At 38.2% G+C, this 27,434-nt stretch overlaps 2 protein-coding genes across 2 annotated transcripts in view; both read left to right on the top strand.

The window, feature by feature from the left end:
• The first annotated feature begins 136 nt into the window (after positions 1-136).
• On the top strand, positions 137-14,539 carry Ada3 (transcriptional adaptor 3). Its single transcript, XM_019059036.2, has 11 exons — positions 137-294; positions 1,173-1,381; positions 2,152-2,333; positions 3,069-3,203; positions 3,924-4,055; positions 5,280-5,482; positions 7,279-7,388; positions 9,078-9,176; positions 12,276-12,400; positions 13,100-13,264; positions 14,082-14,539. The coding sequence occupies exons 2-11, from the start codon at positions 1,186-1,188 to the stop codon at positions 14,205-14,207; spliced, it is 1,473 nt and encodes a 490-aa protein (XP_018914581.2). The 5' UTR covers positions 137-294; positions 1,173-1,185; the 3' UTR covers positions 14,208-14,539.
• A 1,896-nt stretch (positions 14,540-16,435) lies between these two features.
• LOC109032317 (uncharacterized) overlaps positions 16,436-27,434 on the top strand; it is an 87,359-nt gene continuing 76,360 nt past the window's right edge. Inside the window, exon 1 of the mRNA XM_072305405.1 lies at positions 16,436-17,041. The gene's annotated coding sequence lies outside the window, so the exon portion shown is untranslated. The remainder of the gene's footprint in view (positions 17,042-27,434) is intronic.

Below are 27,434 nucleotides of genomic sequence, written 5' to 3'. Positions count from 1 at the left end.
TGAGACTAATAAAAGTTCAGAAGAAAACTTCACTTAGGGAAAAAAAGGATTTTATGAAAATTCCAGTTACACTGGTAAAAACGGGTAAATGAAATAATTAATTTTATTTCAGAAATATGACGTCATCCTCTGTCGTCGGCTCAAATTTTCTAACCTATGATTGTAAACATACAAGTAAGTCTGTGACGAAAATAAACAAATTTTAGACGAACATTTCCAGAACGCAAACACCATTGAAGTATAATCTAATTATCATCATTAAACCGTGAATATCCTCCTTCTCTAATAGTTTTGGTGAGTCAAATTTCCATGAATTATAATCATTATAATTTCCTGTTTCTACCCAGCTTAGACCAATGTTTGCTGGTCTTTGTCGTAACTGTTCTTGAACCGAGCGTCCAACTTATCTAGTAGAAGTGCTCAGCTAAATTAATGGAACTACTTATTTTTACTCCTAAATGATGCAGAATCATGAAAATGAAGGAAGTCGAAACACTTTCATCACCAAGTTTTGAAAAATTTGCCTCCTCCAAGATGTCAAGGGGTGTATTTGTAGGCAAGAGTTTTTCAGAGGTCTCGCTTTGAACGTTCTTGATGGAAGTTGTGTTAGGAACTCATTCTACCAGGCATTTCTTTACAGCCAAGCTCTTCAAAATTAAGGCTTTTATGCCGAGTGCAATAAGTGAATAATTTTTGACATTAAAGTTTATTAAGGTACTGCTAGAAAAAGATGAACGTAGTTAAATTTTTAATTTTCGTACTACTTAGTCATGTAATACCATTATGTAGCTGTTGACTAGCTTAGCGTTATGTATATATATATGTTCTGAAGTTAGGAGTTCTCAATAGGAGGAGTTAGGAGTTATTTTAATTGAGGGACATGACAAACGATACATTCATCAAAATTCTCCTTCAAAACTTGGATGCTCCATCTGAAGTTACCGATGCGATGTCCATCGATTACGGAATTGGCTTCTTTATCAGATTAATTCAGCATTTGATTTCCTTCATTAGTGACTGATTTTGCAGGAATGTGATTTTTTCTTGCTAGATAGTGACCACAAAACGGCTTGTCTACAATCTTTCATAGCTCTTTATCCAGTAGCAACCTAAAAGTCTGAATTGTTTCTCCAAATTGTGCATTGTTGTAAAAAATTATCTTTTAATTACAGGGACAGTTTTATCATGCACAGTAGATCCAAATCTAGTTTGAAGAAAGGCTCTCAGAGGTCGAAAGATCGACCTTGCTCAAGCCCAACGAGAGGCCGAGAGTCGAGGCAAGCAATCTCAGAAGACTCGTCTGACGAAACAGAATGTTCTCTCTCTTTTCCTGTCTTGAAACCGGTCGACAAGAGCAAAAGATTACCATGTTATTCAGCAGGTACTGGTGTTCATTCTTTTGAAGTAAATGTATTTGATGTATTTTATTATTTGAGGTGCTTTGTTGAAGTGAATTGTCTAGGAATACGTGGAAACAGAATTGCTTGGTGCTAGTCGGTCATTGTTTGACTCTGTCTAAATTATTCAACGACTTGCATGTTTATATCTGAATGCCCAATATTTTTACTGAATGCTAAAAAATCTCCCAAGGTCGATGTGACTTTGGAGTTGCATTTTGTAAACAGCAGTATCTGTTAAGTTTACTTTTTTTTTTTTTTTTTAAAACTACCTCAAATAGCCCACAAGGGCTAGTCCTTGCGCTTAAGTCCCATCCCCCCTCCGTCCCTACAACCAGTCCCAGGCAACCATTGTTTGAGACTATCAAACTCGGGTCGCCTGGCCGGGAATCGAACCCGGGACCTCCCGATCATAGAGCTAGCGCTACAACCACTACACCATAGGAGGCCGGACTTCGACAACTCGGCTATGAAGGATAGTTTTGATTAGTATGAACTTAGTTCCTTGTTAACAGGACCAAGCAGAAATATTCAAAAAGTTTGTCTGTAAGATATAAATTTTCAAGCAACATTTTTTACTCGGATGCAATTTGTGTAATTTGGCTGCTGCCAATCTACGACTGAATCTTTGAAAAGAGGTAAACGCAAAATAATGTTCTTTGCTGGTTATTGATTGCTATTTGCATCAATCAATGTCCTTTTTCCTGTGGATTGTCACATTTTACTGAATTACTGTGCTACTGTCTTTTGGTAGTGTTGAACAAATCAAAAGATGAAGGTATCACAATGGAAGATCTTGACGGGCTTCAGCTTGAGTTGGAAACAATGCTCTCATCTGTTGCTGTTAGAACGAGGACATTGACAAGTGAAATTGCAGCTCTGAATGTATTGGAAGAACAACGTGACAAGAAGGGACAGCTAGCATTGCTCAAAATTGTAAGTAATAACTATTTTTGCTGCCCCTGGAGATGCTCCAAAAGGACTACAGACGGAATACAATGAAATTGGATGCAGGCTAAATTTTGATATTATTTGATGAGATGTTCCTTACTACCTCCTGAGCACAATAAGCCTTTAAAATCAACTTCCTTTTTGCCAATGTCAAAAAAGGCGGGGCTGAAATCACCTTATCGAATAATATTGAAATTTAACTGGCACCAAACTTCATAGTATCCAGTACGTAGTCACTACTTTCCAAAACAGTTTGAGACCTCTCTGTATGTGTTATACTGATACCAAACCTGGATTGAACCTCTCAGCAGATTTTTTTGGTTTTTAGATCAGGGACGCAGAATGTTCTCCATTCCTTAATAATTGGCCGTTTGAGTTTAAAAAATGCTTTTTCCTCAAATTTTTAAATCATGTCAGACACAATTTTTCGGATATTGCACTGTGTTTTTGCCTTTGAAACTGGCCCTCCCATCATCATGCACTGCCGGTTGCAGGTTTAAAAAGTCTCCTCATCCCTAGTGTCCATGATCTACAATGATGTCCAAGATAAGGGGTAGAGTTTTATTCTCTCATACGAAAATGGAGTTTCATGGGGCACAAGAATTTTTTTCAGGATGCCTGAAAGGTTGAGCATGTACGTAGTCAGAGAAACTGCATCGTGTAGGGAAATATTTTTAAGTGTTTTCTACTATTCAATCTATTCTTACCATTGTTTCACAGAAAAAGAAAAAGACCGAAGAAAAATCTAAATTGAACAAACAAAGGGAAATCAGCAATACTGCAGACACGCAGAATTCTAGTCCCAGGTCTAAGTTGAAATCCAATGCATCATCAGGGAAAAATTCTCCTCCTTCGGTAAGTTGAAATGAACTCAACATAAAAACATTTTTCAAGTTTCCTAAATGTGGTCCTAAAAATTTCAAATGTGTTCTTATTTGAATGAAGTCATCCCCCCATTCCCCTCAAATGGTTAAGAAAGGATGTATTTTTTAGTTTTTTTTTCACCGTTAACAAGAAGTTGTATACCCTTTAAGGTTAATATAGGTAAAGAAAAAAACAAATATTGTTCATAGTCGTATTTCGTTCAAAACAACAAATTGTTTCTATTTTTTTTTTCTTGTTTCTTTTGCGTGATTCTGAACAACTAATGAGAAAGCAAATTCCAATTTTAGGTCAGAAAACAGTGTTGTCTTGGGCAACAACATAAAAACGACTTGCCTCTAAGCACATTGCAGTTGTTGTACAACAATGTTGCTGCAGGGGTTCCCAAACTTTGCACGCGAAAATAAGCCCTACCCCCACAACACAAAGCAACTTCGAACAAAATGCGATTGTTGCTTGTTTTCCCAATAAGTATGTTGCAAGTGTTGCCTCCGAAAAAAGTATGACTTACCCCAGAAGTTTTGTTAAAATTTATGTATATTCAATCTGGCTACTATAATCAACTGTTTCATGTATTTTGCACATTAAATACTTTTAACTTATTCTTTTCTCTGATATTGCAAGGAAACACACTTACAAAATGTCCTACTCCATGTTTAAATTCTTTTAACCCATAATTTTAAATTTTTACAGACGTCTCAGCATCCATCCACAAAATCTGGCGAACCATCCAAGATGCCGTTCATTCCAAGAATCGATACGCCAAATAAATTTTGGGCATTCGTTGGGACTTATTGTGCAGATGTCACACCCGAACATATTCAGGCAAGTTCATTTTCCTGAAATTTGTGTAGTCTTTTTTTTACTTTGCAAAATAATACAGATGCAAAAAACATCATTTCTTTATTTTTTTTTCAAGTTCAGCGAACATTTTAAAAACAATGTCCAAAAGGTAGTAGCACTGATTTATGTATATTGAAATGTAGGTAGCAAGTGCTAGAATTAATGTAAAAGTTTTGATAGGAAAAACTTACATTTTATTACTGATTACATCTCCAGGGTAATAATGGTAACAATGTAATTGCCCTAAATGTAACAAGGAGAAAAAAAACAAAAAATGGGCGAACAAAACTTAAGAAATGTAGATTTTTAAAAGATGGGAAAGCTTTGGGATCCTGACAACAATACTGTTGTGCTAAAAAAGAACACTGTAAGACCTCTTAGACGTTGCCAAATATCCTTTTCTAAAATGCGACTTTTCTAGAAAATTTGTGAACATTACTTCCAAATTTTCAGAAGATTTTGCTGATAATTTCATCTGAATCATCGAAAAATTTAAAGAAGAAATATTTATAAATCTCCTATAGAATGAATATTTTATGGGAGGAAATTGGCAAAGTCAGAAAGTTCATGTGACGTTTTTCTGCAGCATGGCAGAATATAAGAGATAGTAAAAATACACTGTCACCAAGTAGGAAATTATTTACCTATGATGCACTGATGTGGCAAAATAAACTGTGAAGTGGGAGAGCAGATGTTTGAAAGATAAAAACTTGTGATTACACTTGAAATAAGCAAATACTTTTATTCAGACCATTTACAGAAATATTGAAATAAAAAGACTGCTTTGCAGATCATTGGAGAGGTACGTTGCGTGTAAGTGGAGCTGTAATCCCGGTTACAGAATACTCTAGTAACAGAGAAGAATAATCAAGGAAGTTTTCAAGAAATGTGCCCCAAGATTTGTGGTTTGAAAGAGAGCAGTGGAGGTTAGGAGTCATAGAGCGCGAGGGAGTGCTGTAAAGCGACTTATATGTAGATGTAGTTTTCAAGAAATTACGTCGGCTAGTTTTTCAAAGATAAAATCAAGTATGGTGGGAAGTCTGCAATGTTGCAAACGGAGATATGTATGGGGTTTTGCATTTTGGCCATGGATATTTGAATCCTATTTTAATTTTCAGTGCAGCATTTGTCTCTTGGAGAGTGTCCAAGGTTTTACCTCTTGTCCTATAATTTTTTTTTTAAATTTTATCTCTCTTCTTATTCCAGTATCTTGAATCATTGCTGAAAATGCAGGAAAATGACGAAGAATTGATGAAGATCCCACCTCTTGGAGAGCACTACTCCAAAAAGTGGAAGGAAGAAGAAATGGACAGCTTAAAGAACAACCTCAGTCCCTCCAAAACTCCAAAACCATCCAAAGCACACATGGAAAATGATGTTAAAGATATGCTGAAGAAAGTGGATCCTAGGTAACTTTCCCGCTTCAAGAAAATACAATAATTGCTCAATTTAATTTGACTTGTTCTCTCAAAGAAAATACAGCAGGGAGATACTCTCATTTTTTTATTCTGTAGATATGTTTGCAACTGGAGGCGCTCGTTTAGGATTTTAGACTAATTTTAGACTTTAGCTTAATGAACAACCTCAGTCCATCTAAAACTCTAAAACCATCTGAAGCACACATAAAAAATGATGTCAAAGTTATGCTGAAGAAAGTGAGTCCTAGGTAACATTCCCGCTTAAAGAAAATAAAATAATTGCTTGATTCAATTTAACTTGTCCTCTTAAAGGAAATACAGCAGGGACATACTTTCATTTTGTTATTCTGTAGATCTGTTTGTAACTGAAGGCACTAGTTTAGGACTGTAGATTGAATTCTTGAGGGACCAAGGCATGAATCATCGCATGAAAATATCTTACTAGATCTGGAAAGGAAGGGTATCGATAAGGGCCGTTTTTCGGCCTACCCCAGCTGAAGTTTCGCAGTTCTATGATTTTTTGCTCAATGCAGGTTTAAAATTTTTGCTCAATGAAAGTCTAAAATTTGCGGAATGAGTCATGATTTAGCTCATGCCTTAGCATAGGTCTGAAAGCCGATTTTGGCTAAAAATGAGTATGTTTCCGCATTCGACTGCAAATCCGCAAAACTCTCATTTGCCACCATATAGCCTTCAGATCTATGTTTAGGCTGGTCTTAGACCCAAAAAATGATCAAAAATGATGCAATACAGCATGCAATACATGCAATACATCCGTCAATACAGACCTTCAATGAGCAAAGAATGGTACGGTTAAGGAACTTCAGAGTGGAACAAAAACGGCCCTTACCAATACCCTTCCTTCTACAGTGAAATTCAACATCATTGTTGCACTGTTATGTATGAGATCAGAAGAAAAAATCCTTTATACAAATGTAAATTAGAGAGGATATTTTGTTTAACAAGTGGCTTACAGATTTCGATGACTAAAATGCAAACCATGTATCTCCGTTTGCAACACGGCAGACTTCCTGTCATTCTTTAGTTTTGCATTAGAAAAGAAGTCGACTTAAGTTTTCAAGCCTCTTTGCTTTTTCTTCTCTGTTAATAAAACATTCTGTATAAATTTCAAGCTCTGAAATCTCTGATGTTAATTTTTTTCTCTCTGAAAAAATAAAATAAGAGCAGAGATTTTGAAACACTGCAATGGAGACACGTCGATTTGCGCTTTAGCCCTTTCGTATTTTTAAACACTTAAGAAACAAGTTCACTAATGCACAGAAAAGTTTATAGGTGTCTCCTTACAGAGGTGCAGGAAGTTAGCCTCCTAATTTTTTATGGCAGCCCTTATTGTGCTGTCCACATACGACTACTTTCTCATCACATTTTTTAAGGCAGCCTTCACATTGCTGCTCACTGTTCACTATTTTCTTTGTACCAAAGAGCACATTACACTGTTTCCTTCGCAAACAAAGTAGACATAGTAGTTTCCATCTCAAAGAATAACGTGTTTATTAATTTCTTTCTCTTAAAATGATGCATTTGCACAGCAAAATATCACTAAATTTTACAAAAGAAAAGTCCCAAATGCCTTCCCACTTTCCTCTCTTTTCAGGCGCCTTCAAAATTCTCCTGAGTTCGAGCACTTCCTGTCCCCCATCTCCCTAACTAATCAAAAACAACTAACTATAAATCTCTACCTGTGTCTTGATTTACTATTCTTTCATCTCCCATAGAGCATGAGAGGAAGTGCCATTTCAAACAAATTTTTATTTTTATTTTTCTAGCATAAAGGACTTAGTTTCCACACCAATTGCTCAAAGACTCATGGCATCATTAATCGAAGAAAATGTCAGTCTACCATTGCAAGAATCTTTCAGCATGAATAAAGTGAAAAGTAAGTTTTATTTCCTTTCATTTCTTATTTTAAGTAGTTTATCTCATGGCATTCCCTTTTTATTTCAGCAGAATTGTAAGTTCTAAGTGGAACAAGCATTTTTACTCTGATAATTTGTTTTCCATTAGAGTTTCAACATATCGGGGTAGTGATAAGGAATTTTTGCAGGGTTGTAATATTGTTTTCCACTTGTGAAGTTTAATGAAAAACGAAAAATTTATTAAGATGCACAGAGAAGCATCTTTAAGGGGAGAAAAAGCTCATTACTATCTGACCAATCAAAATCTGACAGTCGAGTTAACATAGTAAAGGTGATGCTTGAAGGTATTATCAGCCAATCAATAAGCCCAGTTTCCCCCGCCTGGTTACGTATGAGAGTCCGTCAAAAATATTTTTTCAAAACTTGTTTCCATCAAGGGTTAAACAAATCCGAAAAAATCCCCAAAAGCTCAGTACACTCCGCACTATGAGAAACGAATTTAAATAAATAGTTGCCACTGAACCATGGATTCTAAAATGGTAACTCTTTCTAGTATTTTGAACAATATCAGAAAATGGTCATGGGAATAAAATTCAAAATGGGAGAATAATGAAATGGTAATTAAGCTATATAACGGTTGCATTGGCATAAAAAAAGGGAGTCAAAATGCAGTATAGCGGAATCTTGATAAATTACTCGGATTGAAAACTTTAAGTACTGCAAACTAAATTCTTGAATATAAGAAATGAATTAGGCACTGCACTAATTTTAGCACGCTTTCTATTTGAACCGACTTTAACAGAAACGTAGTAAGTTGTATTTTGAAAAAAAATGAGTGATTAATTTGAATTCAACCAGCCATGAACTTTCCTCTGTCAAAAATTCCAAGTTGAAAAAAAATATTTGAAACGTAAAAACAGTCGTCAAGCTTTGTTCTCACCATCAACCCATATGGAGGAATAAATCTTCAAATCTCCTCTCCTTGGTTTAAACTAAGCTTACAAACCTATGTTTAAAGGCCAATTCACAGCATTCAACTTTTCATTCAATCCCTCTTCCGATTCTGCGAATGAAAAGTTGGGTCCTGTGATACTGACATGAAAACACAACAATTTCATGAAAAGTTGAATGGAAACTTGAGGGTAACATCACATCCAACTTTTTGTTCAACTTTGTTAAAAAGAAGTTTAGCAAAGTTGAACAGAAAGTTGGAACAAAATCCTTCGACTGACATTGGATGAAGCTATATCCTTGCAAACTGGTAGCTGCCCGAGATAATGGAAATCCGTCTGGCGATATCCCACGGCAACAGCAATTGAATCAAATTTTGTTGCGCTCAACTTTCCATTGAACAATTTTGTTTGCTTTTGTCAAATGTAAAGTTGAATAGTGTGCATATGGCTGAAAAAGAACGGATTTCTGAATTTTTGAATTAATGCTTCTTCTTCTTCTTCTACCTTTTGACTAGGGCCGTGACCCTGTTGAATTAATTGAGATTGAAAATTCAGGTTTACACTTCCAATTTCTCACCAAATTTAAAAAAAAAAAAATAGATTAAAGCCTCTAAGCAACAGTATGTATGAGCAACATTCACCGCAAATAAAAACTTCTTTGCCCTTATTGGGCACATTGTCCTCTGTAATGCCTAAAATAAACAAAGAGTCATCAAATGTAGAACTATCTAATTTTGAATGAATTGTCTTGTGCAGCTGAAGGAGGAGACAATGGTGAAATGGCAGACTCGAAATCCCCCACCGCCAAACGACTAAAGTTATCTAATTCCACGGATGAAAAGGAGATCAAATCAGGTAATTGTCTTTTATTTAGCCTCTTTTTAATTATTTTGTATTATTATTGGAATATTTTAGCGGTTGAAAAGGACGTTCAAACTGCAAGCAGAGTTTCCAATTTTGGAAATATGTAATAATAAAAAATGTAAGAAAATGCTAGGGCTAAAATCTTTCAAGAACGAACGGGAAGACTACTCCACCCTGAGATGGAATACAAGGAATAAGTTGTCTTTCTGTATGTGTTGAGTAGCCAGTGAGATCGGCCGAATCATAAAGAGGGTTATTCATATAGGCGGAAAAATGTACCCAGCCGAGAATGTACGAAACTTTGTGGGTGATCAGTATCGTTGAGAGAGGCTTATCCTAGCTCCGTTTTAGCAGGAAACCCCAGGGAAACCAGCGTTGCCATTTTTAAAGTCGTAACCTTTCAACCCTCCAAAAATTTCGGAGAAAATGCAGTTACAGGCTCGTATTTATACCAAAAGATGCAAAAAAATTACGTTCTCTCGACCTATGCCAAAGAAATTTTAATTTGATCGTTGTGGCCACGTTTTGGCATTTTTATACACTAATTTTCGTACTTATTTAAAATCACGTTACCGCCTAAACAAGTGTTTGCGGTTTGGTGAGGATTGATAAAAACATGTCAGAAATTATGTTCGTTTGATACCGCATCATCGATATATTATACTTTCTGAGAGACTTAGGGAACACGAGTTATAGCGATTTGAAAATTCGGCAACACGCCGGATACCCGATATTGACGCTCGTTTAGGTACGTTTCGCAATACGTGAAAAAGCAAAAACGCTAGGACCAAACGAAATTCGAAAAGTCAGTTCCCTGTTTTGGCTTTTTGAAAACTTACACATGATTTAGGATTTTAAGTAGCTGCGGTGTTGCCGGTTTTCAATGGAAAACCAACCGCTGCGATCAACAATTTAAAGCAGTACTCATTTACAACTTTTTCCAGCTACATTTGTTAACCTAAACTGACATTTGGACATGGTCTGTTGACAACAATGCCTAATTTTTCCGTCGGGAATTCGCGTACGTAGGAGGCGGGGTTGCCAGTTTTCTAGAACGGCCACCGCAATCACAAAAAAAAAAAAAGGTATTACTACTTTAATCACGTTCAGCCTTATTCTGTGGTTGGAAATTGTTTATTTATCGAATCGATGTTTCTCTATCTCTCGCACGGCAGTGGTGGCCGACCAGTAACGACGCTATCGAAATTTTTACAGCGACCGAATCACTCAAGCGGTCCGATGATGAGTGTTTTTGGCGGAGGCGGGGGCCTAGATCCATTGCTCTTATCTCTATACAATATCGAAATCTCGGGGCACTGTCTGGCACCACTGACCATTGCTGAGAGATAGCGGGAAACCATCGATTCGGATAAAAAAACATTCCAACTACAGAATAAGGCGACGAGATCAAAGAAGTAATACCTTTTTTTTTAGTGAATTCGCGGTGGCGGTATGTCAATGAACTGGAACCCCGCCTCTACGCGAATACGACGGAAATTAGGCAATGAAGTCAACACCATGTCGCAAATGGTCAGTATAGGGTTAACAAAGTAGCTGGAAAGATTAAATGAGTACATGCTTTAAATTGTGATCGCAGCGGTCGGTTTTCAATGAAAAACCGGCAACCCGCCGCTACTTAAATTCCTAAAAATCATGTGTGAAAGTTCCAAAAAGCGCAACAAACATGAACTGATCTTTTCGAAATTTCGCTTGGTCTAGGCGTTTTGCTTTAAAACGAGTGCGAAAACGTACCTAAACGAGCGTCAATATTCGGAGGTATCGGGCGTTAGCGAATTATCAAATCGCTATAACTCGTGTTCCCATAAGTCTCTCAGGAAAAGTCTAATAATCGATGGATGCGGAATCAACCGAAAATTAATTCTGACATGTTTTATTCAATCCTCATCCAACCGCAAAACACTTGTTTAGCCTGGGTGGTGGGTAAACGGTGATTTTAAATATTTACGAAAAATTAATTAAAAGGCCAACAGTTGGCAACAACGGAGTCAAATTAAAATTTCTGTGCCATAGGTCGATAGAAACGAAATTTCCCCCTTGCATCATTTGTATAACTACGAGCTCCTGTAACTGCATTTCTCCGAAAATTTATGGATGTTTGAAGGTTGACGACTTTAAAAAAAATGGCAACGCTGTTTCCTGGGGTACCTGCAAAAACTGGAGCTAGGTAAGCCCTCTCTCAACTGGTACATCAGCCCACAAAGTTTCGTACATTCCGGGCTGGGTACATTTTTCGCCTATATGAATAACCCTCTTTCTACTAAAGCAAGTAATTTCGTGGCTAAAGAGATTTTGGTAGTGTGACACTATTGCCCATGCCTGTGTAACTTATCCTAGTAATGCATAGTTGTTATTGTTGTAAATTTTTTTGTTGTCCCTAAGTGAGTCTATTTTATTCACAAGTTAATTAAAATACAGGGAACATTGGGATTTTTGAGGAGAGAAAAAAATTAAAATCATTTTGATGGCCAAAGTCGGAAACCACATACCCCCATTGCTATGTTTCAAGATTTTCTCTCCTTTTTTATATTTTTGAAGAGAAAGTCAACTTTATACCTTAAAATTTGTACATAGTATTCTGCAACCAGAGAAAAATATCAAGAAAGTTATAAAAAATTAATGTCTGTTACTTTTTCCAAGAAATAAAAGAGTATAACAGGAACTTGCGATGTTAAAAATAGAGGTACATTGTCTTGCACTATGGCCATCAATTCATAAGCTAAACTTTGATTTCTTAGAATTTCCCATAAAAAACTTTGAATCTTTTCATCAAATCCACACAACATCCAGAAGCCTTGAACATAGCTTAGTAGCCGGGATTCCATATCTGGGCTAGATGCTTGCGGCCAGGCAGCCGCTATCTGTCCCTGCCCCCCTCCCCCCTCAAGAAAAAACTAATCCAAAATATTCAATTTTGTAGGCATGCTGTGACTTCATGTCTTTGATCAACAGATCATGTATTTTTTGTTTTAAAAGCTCGGTTAATTGACGTGGGTGACTATCTGTCTTTAAAAATACATTTTTGGTATCTTCCGTCATGAGATTTACAACTCTGATTCCAAATTGTTTCAGAGAGTGAAAATATGTGCGATTGTACTCTTCGCAAAATTCCTCAGTACCACTCTGCCGATTGTTTCGATAAATCTGTTTGTAAAATGCTGGAGACTGCTGGAATCTTGGAACCAGGAACTGCTGATGTAAGTCTCAAAATCGGAGTATTATGTCTATAGCCGGAAGTCGTATGGAGTTATTTTTCTGACTTTTAGAGCACAGGAGAAGAGTTTCTATTTTCAGCTTTGAATTGAAATTGAAAGCAAGAATTAAGATGGCATCTCCCCTGTCACATTCTGAAAGGAGCTCCATAGCTAGCACAAAAAAATATAGCACTGTCTTTCTGTAATGACACCTGTGATATTAAAAATTTCTTCATAACGAAGGAATTGTTAGGTCCCTCTAACTTCCTATGTTCATTGAGCGCCACTAAATGTAACAATAATATCTCTCTGGCAAAAAATCGTTTGTTCCCTTGCTGATTTATTATTAAGAAAAAGTCAAGGTACAACTAAAAATTTCAAGGGTCTTAATATTCTACTTCAATGAAAACCAATTGGCCCCTAGACAAGGTTTGAATTGGCACCACGCAACATCTTTTCTCTTAAAAATTTCTCAAAGAAAACTTATTCCAAAACAAGAAGTCTGGGAAGTCATTTTTTAAATAAAATTTCACGGTCATCAGACCCTCTAAAAATTTATCACTCGAGAATCAAATGTAACATTAAATTGTGAAAAATCCTTCTTTTCTCAAATACATACATAATCAATAGTTTGTATTATTGCAAAGGGTAAAAGTACTTTCTTTGGACGGATTGTAAGATTTCTTTTTATTTTTGATGTAGGATGAAGAGAATGATGAAATTCTGAAAGAAATAAAAAATGTCCAACAACAGTTGAAGAACATCTCAGCAGAGAATGAGAAACGGCTGCGAGAGTTGATAGAGACCGCCAAAAAGGAAATGACACGGCAGGAAATCCAAAAGTCTTTGGATGAACTCAACGATGAGGTATGTATCTCCTTTAATTCATTTTTTGCTGTGTTGCATTCATTTGCATGATGTCATGAACGCTTTTTTGGAGGGCAATATCTCTATTAAAATTAGATGTGGAAACTTGGTGTTTGAACGGATCTTATTATTTTGTTCTGATCTATAATCTACAATCATCAAACATGTTTGTGTAACTATCGCTTGTGACTTGACTCATTATGGAGATAAACACGGTGATCTAAATTTTTGGCAGACGAACGCCTGGAGTCAGGAGGGGTATGCTGCAGCACCATCTTCTAGAAATGGCCACTCATTAGTATTTGAGAAATTGAGTATATGACAGTCTCAGTTTAAAATGAATAAACTTATTGTTTGAGCATAATCATGAATTTTTCACTGTCAGTCCTAGTTTTAAAAATGTAGTCCATTTTGTTGAGTTTGATTTAATTTCTGACCTTAATCTAGTCTAGACTCCTTTTAAGGGTGTTCAAACTTACTCTTGTCAGTAAGCTATCAGTACTGCAAGTTCCAAATTACAGAAACACTCTATTAAAGCTGCTTCTATCAGAAATAAGAGACTCTCCTGGAATTGTGCGAGTTCTGAGTTGAAGGATAGTTGTTTGGTATATCTTTGTCTGTTGAGTTGCTTGGCCTGTATCACTGATGATGAAAAGAGCTCATTTTTGCCAGCTCTGAGAGCTTCAATAACCATTGGTAAGGATCTTCTTAAGGTTACCACTTTTTAACCGAACAATTTCCAGAAATTACCAAAAACTGATGGGGCACCTCTGAGTGTGTTGGTTTTGTATAAAATTATTTACTCTCTTTTTTTCAGATAATTGATGTTTACAAGAAAATCAATGGAATGAAACAACAAGGTGAAACTCCCAGCAAGAAAGATCGGGAAAAAGCATGGAAATTACTGACTGAAAGAGAAAAAATCATGAGTTCTCTGGCCTAAGTGGAGAACCACCTCTGATGAAAAGATCTGTTTCATATTTCTTGTAATTTTACGCAGATGGTTTATTCTTTTCGTAAATTTTAACTTGAATGAATGGTTTACTTTTTTTCCGAGATTTTTATTAGGGTGTCTTAATGCGTGTTATTGTTACATATGTTGATTGAAATTCAGTAGTCTTTTAATTTCAGATAATTGATAAACTTTTTAATGTATTATACGAGGTTTGACAAGTTGTATGTTTATATAAGAGTATTTTCTATTTTTGAATGTATCATAGGAGGTTGCTTTAAAGTTGTATGTTTGTACAAAGTAAAAAAAAAAAAAAAAAAAAATTAGATACCTACATCAAGCAAGAAGCTCTGTCTCCTTTGAATTCTATCAATCCAGTTTTTTTTTACAGAAGCAAGCATCTTCAGGTATAGAAATTCTTATAATTGCAAGTCAAAAATTCGCCTGGTCTCTTCTTACAAGGAATTAAATGTGAGTGGCATTTTTGAAGTCTGGCAATCTTGATATGTTTTTCTTGACAATTTTCTTCCATGCTTGGAGGCAGAATCCTTTGTAAAAGTAACATACCGTGAAGAAGCTCAGGGGTGAATGACTGTTACATCAGCATTTAATTCATGACTCAATTCCATTTATGAAGGATAGGGATTCAACGAAGACAGTAAATTTTAATGAATGGACTGCTAGACAGGGTAAGAAAATAATCACTACAGCACAAGTGGTTTTAAACAAATTTCATGCATAAAACGTTCAACAAATTGAAAACTCACACAATTTTAAACATTAAAAAAATTAAACATTACTTGGCAAGAAAAAAATTCAGATAAAGACGAGGATGCAAGATTTTACAACACCGTAATCGAGTTGGATCCTTTTCGTTTAATGTGATCCAAATTCTGCATGATATGAGGTATGCAGCATAAACCTAAAAGCTTAAATCGACAGTGCAAGTCCGCAACCACGTATTTCGTTGGCGGTGTTTGAAAATCACCGCTCCTATTTTATTTTATTTTTTTTTCCAGGGAGAACAAATCGACATCATTTCTTGAATTTTCCGCAGAATTTTCTTCGCACAGATAAAACAATCACGGAGGTTTTCAAGAATTGACTTTGAGCAGTTTTTCATTTAAAAAATAAAGTGTGATGGGAAGTCTGCAACACCGCAAACCGAGATATGTGGTTGCGGACTAACACCGTCGAAAAGAAATACGTGAAGGCTTCCCCCTATTACTGCCGTGCTAAGAAAAAACGCCATATGAGCCTCTAGGCGTTGCAAAATTTCTTCTGGCAAATTTCTAATATCCAGGACAACTTTTGAATATTTGTCTACCGATTTCTCAGATAATTTTGTTTGTAATTTGATCTAAAACCATCGAAAGTTTCAAGGAAAAATATTCATAATTTTCCTCATGAATAAACATTTTATTGAAGGAGATTTGGCAACTCTCGAATGTTCATACGGCGTTCTTCCTTAGCACGGCAGAATAAGCGTCCTAATAAAAATATCGCTGAAACTTAAGATTTGAGGAGTAGAGTTCCAAGGTGTTCGCTGGTAGATTTGGCAACAGGGGCAAATGGACAAATCTCATCCTGTTAGGTGTTGGTGAGTGTGATTGTGTGCGAGCGGGAAGCTTTCTCGTTCTTTCAGACAGACGCTAAAAATTGGCGGGAAGAAAATTCGAGAGACCGAATCAGAGGAGATGCGCGTCAGACAGAAGCGATAGTAGCGGGGTGGGGTAGGGGGGATCCCTGCCTCGAGCCATGCACCTGCGGCAGCCCGCTGGTCAGTTTGCCGAAAACGGAGTAACTGCAAGGGCCACGCGCCGCTAATCTGGCACGTCCGGTCCGTGGTATATTGTTCTGTCTGAACTCGCTTTCCTTTTAATAATTTCGGTCATTAATTTCATTCAAGCAGTGCTCCTGTCTTACGATTGACGATTGTCTTAATATCAGTGCAAGTTTCTATCGTTTCTTCGAAGATTGTGTGAACTTTACGAGTTACGACCGATTTGCATTCGGCAAGGGTGAAGGATCAAAGGTGACCGCGAACGTATCCTTCCTCGTCTGATCGGTTGAAGTTATTCGTTCTCGCGTTGTGCAAGTGAACTTCTCGCGAATATTCGTTCAAAGTTTCCGTGGACTGATTCGAATTCAATGAGGACCTTTCTCGAAAATGGAGATACTCTAGATTCGGAAGTGTCGAAAACGCCGTGGACGTGGTTTTCCTCTCATCGGTTGGAGTGATTTCGTTTCGCACTACGTGGGTGGCCCTCTCTCGATTTTGTGTCGAATGTTCTCGTGGACTTGCTTTCGGATTCGACAATTTGTTGCCTTCCCATTCAAAAGAAAACCGCTAAGATCTAGGTTTTTCTTTCTTGCGATCCCTATTGTGTTCGGCTGAGTGACGGAGAATTTGCCTGCTGGTGTTTCGTTCGAGTTGAACCGCGTGGACTTTTGAACCTCCAAGGTCTTCTGAGCCCTTGCTCAAAGGCCCGACATTTCTATTTGTCTCGCATTTTTATTCCGTCTTTTTCGGTACTCTCGTAATTCGTCAGATATGTGTGAACTTTTCGCTGTGGTTTCGAGGAATTCAACGATTCCTTTCGATGGCCGTGGACAGTTTCGGTTCTCGCGTTTTCGGATCCGATTATACTTGTGTTTTCGCGTCGTGTAAAACCGTGATTCAGTGATCGTGCGTTTTGTGTGTTCCGTTTCTCATCTAGTGGGACGATTCTGGTGGTTCTTCTCGGGAATTGTGTCGATGATTTTTTTGGAATATTCTGCCCAATTAAGCTATCTTCGTCGGGTTGGTGAGGCTCTCCGGTCAGGTCTGAAAATATCAATTATTTATTCTATTCTGATTTCAATTCTGTCACAACATGTTGCGTTTCTCTACACTGATTGCTGATTTATGGCTATGAGGTTTTGCACTCTAGAGTGCGGTGTTGTACCTCAAAGAGGAAATGAACAGTCGGCTTTAGTTGTCTAGAAATTTCAGTCACCTCTAGTTTCATGTATTTGTCGAATATTGAGATCACCAAAATGTATCATATATGTCTCCTAATTTTTCTTTCATTGGATACATTTTATCCAGGAGATACTCGGACTTGAGCTACGTCGTGCATTTACAGGTACACTTATGGATCTTAGGGCTCATTTAAGAGTGGATGTTGTTCCTTTTGATTATGTTAATACGTCACATTATCTACATGTTTTCAGTTATTATTTGCTGTATGTTCATAGTTTTCTTTTCCAAAATTCCCCGAATGAGCAGGAGCTAGGTAGCTATTTCTAAATTTGAAGACTGCTGGTGAGTGTTAGGAGAGGGAGGTTTTGATTTTTCTTAAAATTTTATCCTACAGTTTTTACTCTATTTGTGTGTTCTGAATTGAAGTAAATCTTCACAAAAAATCCCCCAATAGTCCATCTCCCTCTCTCCTAGTAACTCTATTGAAAATTTGTTTAATGGAGTCATCAATGCAGGTCATAGTGTGAGCTACAATGTTTTCATTTGTATCATATTTTCTCCTCAAGAGTTTCATGTTGTTTCTAAGTACCTACCTTTCCTATTTTAGTTCGAATTTTTCAAGAGCATACTTACAAGTAGCGTCTAGTTAGAATACAATTTTTGCTCCTCTCTGCCCATCACGCTCTGATTTATTATTTGAGAATTACTCAACTGAACGACTAGAAATTTGAGATTTCGCCAAGATTATAAAACGTATCAATTTTTAAAATCTAGAAAGACACCTCCCCCCCTCCCGGAGCCAGGGATAAAAGCCAGAGGGACTTCTTGTTTTTATTTTTTTTCAACTGCTATTTAGAGTGTCCTTTTTCCCTGGGAAGTGTCTAATGGACAAAATTGAAGAGAGAGACGAAGGATGGATGTAAGAAAGAGAGAAGAAGAAGGATTGATTTAAAGAGGAGAAGGGTAGATTTGAGAAAGAGAGAGGAAGAAAGATTGATGTAAGAATGAAGAGAGAAGAATTGATGTAAGGATGAAGAGAGAAGAAGGATAGGTGTAAAGAAGAGAGAAGAAGAAGGATAGATGTACCTGAAGAAGAGAGAGAGCGAACGTCCACAGATCTGAGACTTATTTTTTTTAAAAACCACTTCAAGCTTCCTTTTACCCTGGGAAGGGTCCAACAGACAAAATTTTAGAGAGAAGCACTTAGAATCGATTTACGAGAGAGAGAAAGCGAACACCCATATAAGTATTTGAGACTTAAACGTTGGAACTTGATTGTATCGACATGTTGCAAATTTTCACTTAAACTAACTACTTTAATCATGTGAAGGTGGTTTTTTTCCTTAAATTTTAGTCATATCATGATATCAATTCACCACGAATTTTAAAATGAATTCAGCAACGTTGCTATGAGATTAAGTCCCTCTGGCTCTCGCCCCTGCTTCGATACATATTGGCATTCCTATCCTTCAGTTTGCTCCACGCCTTTTGCAGTATTCCCGCTCTAAGGAAAAACGTCATATGAGCATTCGAATGTTGCCAAATTTCCTCTCAGTAAATATTTATTCTTGAGAAAAGTTGCGAATATTTTTCTTTGAGATTTTCAGAGGCTTTAAGTTATCAAATTTGAATCGAAATCCTTTACAAAACTGGAGGAAGACTATCAAAAATTTCCCGATATTTCGTCAGTTGTTAAAGGAAATTTGGCAATGATTGAAGGCTCATACGGCGTTCTTCTTTAGCACGTCAGAGTAGGTGCCAAATTTTCCTACTTGTCGCCTCGCAGTGGTTTTATATTGGGAAATTAACTTATCAGGAGTTTTGTGCAACAATGAAGCCTAAGTTTAAATTTATCTGTAGATTCATTTTACTTGAGGAAGGACCACCCGCCACAGAGTTGGGAAGAAATTATTTGGTCAATTAGCAACGTCCGATCAATCGGCCGAAAGCCGATTTATCTATCTCATCAGGTATAGAATTCTGAGAACCGAGGGTCTAGTCAGATTTGCCGCGCAATTTCAGTCCGCCAGAGAAAAGATACTCGAGGAGGTAGATAGTGAGAGAGTGACCGGGAGGGAGGGGGGCGCATTGACAGAGCTGTGAAGAAAACCGGGGAAATGAAGAGATAAGCGTACTTTGGGTGTCTACGTTCCGTCCCTTTCAGCAGGATGTTGTCTCGCATGGCGACAGTCAGTCGCCAGCCTCAGCTTCTTCCACCGAAATCACTCCTGAATGATTTCACGGAGCAGATTATGATTGTAACCCTTCGTTGATTCCACTTTTTCCCCCCTCAGTCGTCTGAAACTATGATCATTCTACGAACTCCCCCCCCCCCTCCTTTCCCGCCCCGGGCCATGCCTCCTTTCCCTCGTAAAAACGCTTCCTCTTCGAGAGGCACGTGTTCGCTGCAGATACTTCGCTTTTCCAGGGATTTTGCAATGATTTTCGACAGAATGATGTGTTTCCTGTTCTTTATTGCTTCCCTCTTTTTTTCGATTCGGTTAGGAGCCGCTCAAGTATTACGCAGTAAGACATTTTGGCCGACTCTTTGACCTTCTCACCCCCGCCTTTTGAACCACGCAAAATTGGCCAAGCTCTCCCCCCCCCCCCCCCCTTGAAATATGTAAGAATGACCAGGCAGCCCCGCTTGAATTTTTAGGAAGTAACGGAGATAACCGGAAGAGGACTATTTAATAGTTGAATGATATTGTTTTTTTTTCTATTTGAGATGAGAGTTTTTAATAGAAAAATTTCTGACCAGCGAAAGACTGTAATATTTTAATATTTTATTAATTTGAGATGAGAAGCTTGCGTAGGACTGGACTCGATAGCTTCCCCCCCCCCCCTCTTTGAAGTATGTAAGATTGACCACCCCCCCTCCCATTTTTTAGAAAGTAACGGAGAAAACCCAAAGAGACTTATCTGTGTTGAATAATATTGTTTTTTTTTCTATTTGAGATGAGATGAGAGTCCCCCCTTAAATTTTTTAGGAAGTAACGGAGATAACCGAAGAGGACTATTTATTAGTTGAATGATATTGTGTTTTTCCATTTGAGATGAGAGTTTTTAATAGAAAAATTTCTGACCAGCGAACGGCTGTAATATTTTAATATTTTATTAATTTGAGATGAGAAGCTTGCGTAGGACTGGACTCGATAGCCTCCCGCCCCCCTCTTTGAAGTATGTAAAATTGACAAGCCCCCCCCCCCCTCCCATTTCTTAGAAAGTAACGGAGAAAACCGAAAGAGACTTACCTGTGTTGAATAATATTGTTTTTTTTCCATTTGAGATGAGATGAGAGTTTTTAACAGAAAAATTTCTGACTCAGTGAGTGCTGTAATATTTTATTAATTTGAGATGAGAAGCTTTCGTAAGACTGGACAGCCCCCCCCCCCCTCCCTGCTCCGTAACGCCTGAAAGCGCAAGGATAGATCCACCCTTTTCCCACTTATGTAAGGTGACTTGATGACCGCTATATTTTGTGGCAGAACAACATGCGATATGTCCCATCCATTAGTTTCATGTTCTCAGTTATTTGTCATGTTTATCGAATTTTGAAATTGCGTTTCTGTTGTCACGAGACTAAAGAATTCACTTAAACATTTGACAAACAAATTCAACGTAATAAAGGTAGCTGTATGGAATGCGAGTTTTCTGCTCTCGAATTCGATATTTTTCCCTCTAATGAAACTCTGCCTTTATTACGCTGAATTGGTTTGTCTTTGGCGAGTGATTTCTCTAGTCTCGGGACAACAGCAATGCGTTCTCAAAATTCGATAAAAATGACAAGTGGCTGAATAGATGAGAACTAATCGATGCGATTTATTGCATGTCGTTCTGACATAAAATATGGCGGTCATCGAATCACCTTATGTAGCGTACGCAATAATTGAGCGGCTCTTTATGGAGCATCTACTCCCGAAATGGCCCACATTTTGCAAGTAGGAACTACAATTTCTGGATTATTTCAGAATCAGCATATGTGCCACTGGTTCCCCTATGCACATAGGTGTTTTTACCTCTAAGCCTGAAATATTAGTTCCTTATCGCCAAATGCAGTTCAAATCTGAATTTCAAGTGACATTCATCTGTGTATCTAATTGTTTTCGATTTATGAAAACACAGTATCAATGATACCAAATACATCAGTGTGTGGTACAACAGATACTGAGTTAGGGTTTTAGGTATTTGCTTGTTCAAATGATTAGATTACTCATTTGACTGACCTTGTCCAAAAATGTTTGCAAAATTTTTTCAACATGAGAGTCAGTATCGGATGTTTACTTACTCAACGTAAGCAAAGCTAATTTTAAAATTAGCTGATAATGATTAATCCCCTGACCGTCATTTAGAACGAGAACGACTCTCTAAAACATTTCCTCTCCTCCCTCTTCTTAACACTCACTTGGCAGACATTAGGGTTATTTTTGCAGCAAATTATGATAATCTTCTGAAAATCGTCTCTAACCGTTCACACTTCTTACCTCGAGTTAGGTTAGGTTATGTTATGTTATGTTACGTTATGTTATGTTATGTTATGTTATGTTATGTTATGTTATGTTATGTTATGTTATCATCTCCTCTCATCTCTATCCATTCACACTTCTTGCCTTCAGTTCCTTCATCACCTCTATCCATCAATACTTCTTACCTTCAGCTCCTTCCTAACTTCTATCCATAAATACTTCTCACCTTCAGCTCCTTCCTAACTTCTATCCATAAATACCTCTCGCCTTCAGCTCCTACATTATTTCTATCTTTGCATGCTTCTTGGTTTTCCAACTTCTCTTGCTTCCCTCTCATCTTTAGGTAACAAGGTAAGTAACTTAGGTAAGTATATTTTGTTTATTTTCTTTAATTTATTATAATATTTCTCTCCCATCTTTAGGTAAGAAGGTAAGTAACGCACGTAAGTATATTTTGTTTACATTTTATTTGTTCTTTAATTTAATTTAATATTGTTTTTCTCACGCAGGTGCGTCCACACAGTTCGCCCGACGGCCGGACGAGCGCTCCGCCGAGCAGTCCGCCGGACGCTCGGTCTCCGGACAGAGCGTCCGGGAGGTTGTTCGACGTATCGCTCATCCGACGGTCAGACGAACCGCGTGGTCTCACCGTTGACTTCAAGGCTCTCGTTACACGAGCATGTGTCCGATCGGACCCCTGTCCCAGTGGAGGTCATCAACGCTCACCGGTGCTCATCGGTGAGCGGTGGTGCGCTCCACTCGGACGGGGATCCCTTCGAGATTCGCTCGTGCAACGATTGCCTCGGGTAACCTGTGTCCATGCGGCGGTCGATTCCTAGGGTTTCAGGCACCGTCACAGGGTCGGAGCCCGCAGGTCCGGGCGATCTGCGGACGGACCCCTCGCCGGAGCTGGCCGAGCGGCGATCGTTGTTGCGGCGCTACGACCGCGAGAGCAAGTCGCGGCGACAGCGGAACTATCCTGGGGCCTAAGCCCTGGATACACGTTCCAAGTGACGCTCCGAAGTGGTGGCTGTCTGGCCTAGTGTCGGCATGGATCTGTCCGAAGCAGAGCGCGGGGCGCTCTGCTTCGACGGGATCCTTGTCGAGACTCGGCTGAGCAGCCACCATTTCGGAGTTTAACTTCGAACGTGTGTCTAGGGCGTGCAGCTGGGTTTCTACGATCGACACGGGCCCGTCGAATTGGGTCCTCGATGCGACGATGCGATCGTGTTGCCGATCAAAATTAAGTGGTGCCTCTACTTTTCGGTCGCGTAAATCGCGACCTTAGTATCATAAGATACTTATGTAATACCCTGCCTCAGTGGTGTCATGGGGGGGGGGGGGGGGCTGGCTCCAAAATTTTCAAGAGGTGGTTCCCACCAGAATGAGTATGGATGAGGCCTCTTCTCATATAAAAGGGGAACTTTCAGTTTAGAAGAGGCACTGAAGGGCCTCCTCTGATATTCTTCGAAAAAATCCAGGGTGTTCCTGGTGGGGCCATACAAACCATTTCATAATGACCCCGATCGCGACCCTAGTATCATCAGATATTTATGTAATACCCGGCCTCAGTGGTGTCAAGGAGGGGGGGGGGGAGGACTGGCTCCAAAATTTTCAAGAGGTTGTCCCCACCAGAATGAGTATGGAGGAGGCCTCTTCTCATGTAAAAGGGGAACTTTCAGTTTAGAAGAGGCACTGAAGGGCCCCCTATGATATTCTTTGAAAAAATCCAGGGGGAGTTCCGGTGGGGCCATAAAAATTATGTCATCATGACTCCTAGCGGATAGCTCTCTCAGTTAACGATAATGGAGCGATCGTCCTCTGGTTAGGGCCAGTCCGCCTCTGGGAGGGGGTAGCGCCCCCTCCCTTGTGTTTTTTTTAGAAGGCCTCGATAACGTTCCCGCTTTTTTTTAAAATTTATCCGGAAGCGAAGAGTAATTGCGCTTCCGTTCCCATGTGATCGGGAAAAAACTAAGCGAGGCAGGTGTAACGCGCTTGTCCAAGGTATAGAGAAACTTCGCCCCCCCCCCCCCCCCCTAAAACAAAAATTAAAAAAAAAAAAGTAAAACAAACATAGAGGCACCTATGAATTTTGATCGGCACCTCTCAGTAGTTGCATGGATGACCCATTTCGATGCGCTCATTTCGATCGTGGAAACCGAGCTTAGAGAGAGCTCACCTCAAGGCCCCTCTTTGAAATCAAACTTATAGCTCACCTCGAGTCCCTGTGCCTAGGCACCCACTATGACCATACTTAGGGGAGAACCGGGTAAAGAGAGACTGGGGTAATAGGAGACTTTTGCTAATGCTGCTACCTATTTGAGATTTAAGTAATGAAACAAGAAGGAATGGACTCTTGGTCCATTTCTACGTTCTTGTACAAATTCCGAACCGGATCGGACGACAACAGACCGCGGGAAGTGCATGCAAACATGACCTCTTTTTTGAACTGTGTTTTTAAGTTCGTTCCGTGCCGCAGTTTTCGTGGATTTTGGAAAGTAAATTTTACTCAAAAAAAAAAAAAAAAAATAAATAAAGATAAAAATTATACCATTTTGTAGCTTAGGATATGTACTATATGGCTATCTTTTTGGTTGCTATTTACAAATTTACAAGTCTGGCAGCAAAAGTCTCTCTTCATCCTGGGTCATACTTTTTCCAGGATAGAGAGAGTCATGGGATTTTTTTTCTCCAGGGTAATGAGAGATTTTCAGTTTCGATTCGTTTCACTGGGAAAAACATAATTGAAAGACAACAGAAACAAGATTCAAGGCTTCCAAATTCAAAACGGGTATATGAGTCCTGCTCCAGAAGTAGAGGGTTTCAAAACGAATGAAATTTTAACTATCTCATCTCCCTCCCCCACACATCCAACTAGGTACCTAAGTACAGTGTTCTAGATAAATATAACCTGGAGACAAGTGTCAAAATGCCAGCTAAGCAGGCAAATATTCCTCTAACATCAGAATAGAACAGGAAAAAATCAAATTTTTTAACTGGTACCTACCCTGAAACCACTCCACCGGTCAATTTTATCATGATTTCAAAGCCAAAATGTTCTCTTTAGCAATTTTTTAATGCTTAATTTCATTATATACTGTTAAGACCATATTTAAGGTCTACTTTTGCGGTTTTTTATCCCTCTAATAAAGATTTGAAATTTCACTTTTTGAATTGAATTTGTGAACTTCCCGCAGTTCAATTTCAAAACCCCGTATCTCATTCACATTTTATCCGATTGACCTGAAATTTGAAATGGTAATCAAACTCTATCAGTAGAACACTCTCATTGCCCTGCCATAGTTTTCCTGTGCAATATAAGAGGCAATCCAGACCACGCCTCTCTTTACTCCGTAATGGTAAAGAGAGGCATGAAAAATGGGGAAAAAGAAAAACATTTAAAAAAATACTTTCTATTGCAGTGATAGCTAGAGATGAAACTTTGGGTAATAAGTTCTCATGAGGTAACTAATGAGGTACCCTGATTTTCTCAATTTTTAATTTCAAACAAGGAGCTCAGAAATAGGGGGGTAGGTCTCTCTTTACCCTGTTGGTCTCTCATTACCCGGTTCTCCTACATTAGAAAGACTTCAGAAAAAAAAATTTAAAAAAAAAAAAAAAAAAAAAAAAAAAAAAAAAAAAAAAAAAAAAATCAGCAGGCTCGTGGGGCCGCATCACGGGGTCTACATTTACGACATTGACCCTTGAATATTTTATTTTCGCGAAGTTTCTTCTCGGCGGCAATCTCTCTTAAGTTCAGCCACCTATTACTCTGGATGAATTTGTGACGAACAAAGACCTATGACTTAGCAAAGTAGGTCGCATTTTAGTTTTTTCCTTCGTGAACTTAGGGGGGTTAGCATCATGGGAACATTTCTAGAAGGTATGGGGTAACATTTTATTTTCTCATCCCCCTTCTTTCTAAAATCCAAGAGATTTTTTAGGTTGGTTTTGACTCTGAACGTTCTAATGGTTTACGCATTTTTTCGCAAGTGCTCGTGTTTTACGGTTTTTTTCTTCCGCAGTTTTAATTTTTCGTTTAACATGCAACTCAAATGTTCGTTAAGGATCAACTCTTCATAATTTTTTTCAGCATATTATACAGGCTAACAATAAGACTGTTTGTCCTAGTTCAAAAATGGTCTTTTACTGAAATGGACTAGCTTCAGTGTTATTTTCCTAATAAATTTAACAAGAAACAGGCATTCAGGCTTTGTAGGTCGTTCTCACGTATTTTGTACTTACATATTTAGTTTACCACTGTCTGGAATTTGTATGTAGGTCACTAAATTTTCGGGGGAGCAATTATAGCCAGACAGTTTATACCCTTTTTCCTGTGAATAAGATTAGCTATTCCACTATTCTAAGGAAAAAGGCCCTATGAACATTCAAATGTTGCCTGGTTCCATCCAAAAAAATAATTATTTTTGAAATGAGTTATAAATATAACTCCCTGATATATTTTGGATTTAATTTCGATTAAAATTCTCTGAAAAATTGAGGGAAAAATTCACCACTTTCCCTCTGATATTGTATATTATCAAAAGAAATCTGGCAACGTCGGAAGTTTCATACTGCCTTTTTCCTTAGCATGCCAGTATTGGCCCTCACTGCGTGGCCGAAATCGCTGTACTGTGTGCAGGCAGAGACGAAACAGGCAGTGAGGGCTATTATGCAAGTAAATATGAGTGGGACGTAATTTAGTCACTGAAAAAATCACAATGGGAAAAAAAACATTGGATCTAGAGTCCAGACTCTTGAAAACATTGACAAGAAAAAATACTCTTGTTTCAATTGGATTTTTGCTTGAATCAAAACTAAGTCCGCTTAAATTAAGCGGCTTGGTTCTTGATTTAAGCTAGATTCTGATTGAATCAAGAGTACTTTTTCTTGTCGATGTTTTTAAGAGTCTGGACTCTAGATACAATGTGTTTTTTTCCAGTGATATTTAATTTCAACAGTTTTCCCTCGGAGGACAAATTTCCCTTTGAAATTGTGTATCATCTAAAGAAATCCGACAACGTCCAAGGTTTATACGGTCCTTTTCTTTAGCATTCCAGTATTGACCCTCATTGCCTGGTCGAAATCGCTGTACTGTGTGCAGGCAGAGACGAAACAGGCAGTGAGGGCAATTAAGCAAGTAAATGTGAGTAGGACACAAGTCACTAAATAAACCAAATTAGAATAGTATTTTCAATCCATTGGGCTCCATATCAGGCACAGTAAGATACGCTGTTTGCTTGAAAATTGTGGCGTGTCCGTTGACTCCATCGAGGTTAACGCTGAAGAGGAGAAAAAATTCCTCACTACTTATACTACTTAAATGTCGTTTTCAGTGCCAACGGTAGTATGGTCAATGCTTACACACTGGGGGAAAAAAACACATTGGATCTAGAGTCCAGACTCTTAAAAACATCGACAAGAAAAAATACTCTTGATTCAATCAGATTTAAGCTTAAATCAAGAACCCAGCCTCTTAATTTGAGCGGATTTCTTTTTGATTTAAGCTTAAATTTGATTGAATCAAGAGTATTTTTTCTTGTCAATGTTTTCAAGAGTCTGGACTCTAGATCCAATGTGTTTCTTTTTTCCAGTGCATCTTAACAGTAACGAGAGCCCCTTAGAATTTTGCAATATTTTCTTTTATGTTGGATGAGCCCAATGAATATTGATACAGGTCGTTTACTTACCACACCCTACGCAGCGACTGGGATTGTTGGAATTGCCTAACCGTCAGGGGCTGTCGGCGGAATTCTTTACCAAGTTTCTCACGTTTTCACGCAGATC

The sequence above is a fragment of the Bemisia tabaci genome, chromosome 10, assembly GCF_918797505.1.
Source record: "Bemisia tabaci chromosome 10, PGI_BMITA_v3".
Taxonomy (NCBI): domain Eukaryota; kingdom Metazoa; phylum Arthropoda; class Insecta; order Hemiptera; family Aleyrodidae; genus Bemisia; species Bemisia tabaci.
The sequence above is the reverse complement of the archived record's forward strand: the minus strand, read 5'-3'. Positions and strand labels throughout refer to the sequence as shown.

Bases quoted from the DNA above. Each gene is read 5' to 3' on its own strand.
- Ada3 (XM_019059036.2), top strand. From the start codon at position 1,186: ATGCACAGTAGATCCAAATCTAGTTTGAAGAAAGGCTCTCAGAGGTCG. The intron at 4,056-5,279 runs GCAAGTTCATTT...TTCTTATTCCAG, and splicing joins TCACACCCGAACATATTCAG to TATCTTGAATCATTGCTGAA. The intron at 12,401-13,099 runs GTAAGTCTCAAA...TTTTTGATGTAG, and splicing joins TGGAACCAGGAACTGCTGAT to GATGAAGAGAATGATGAAAT.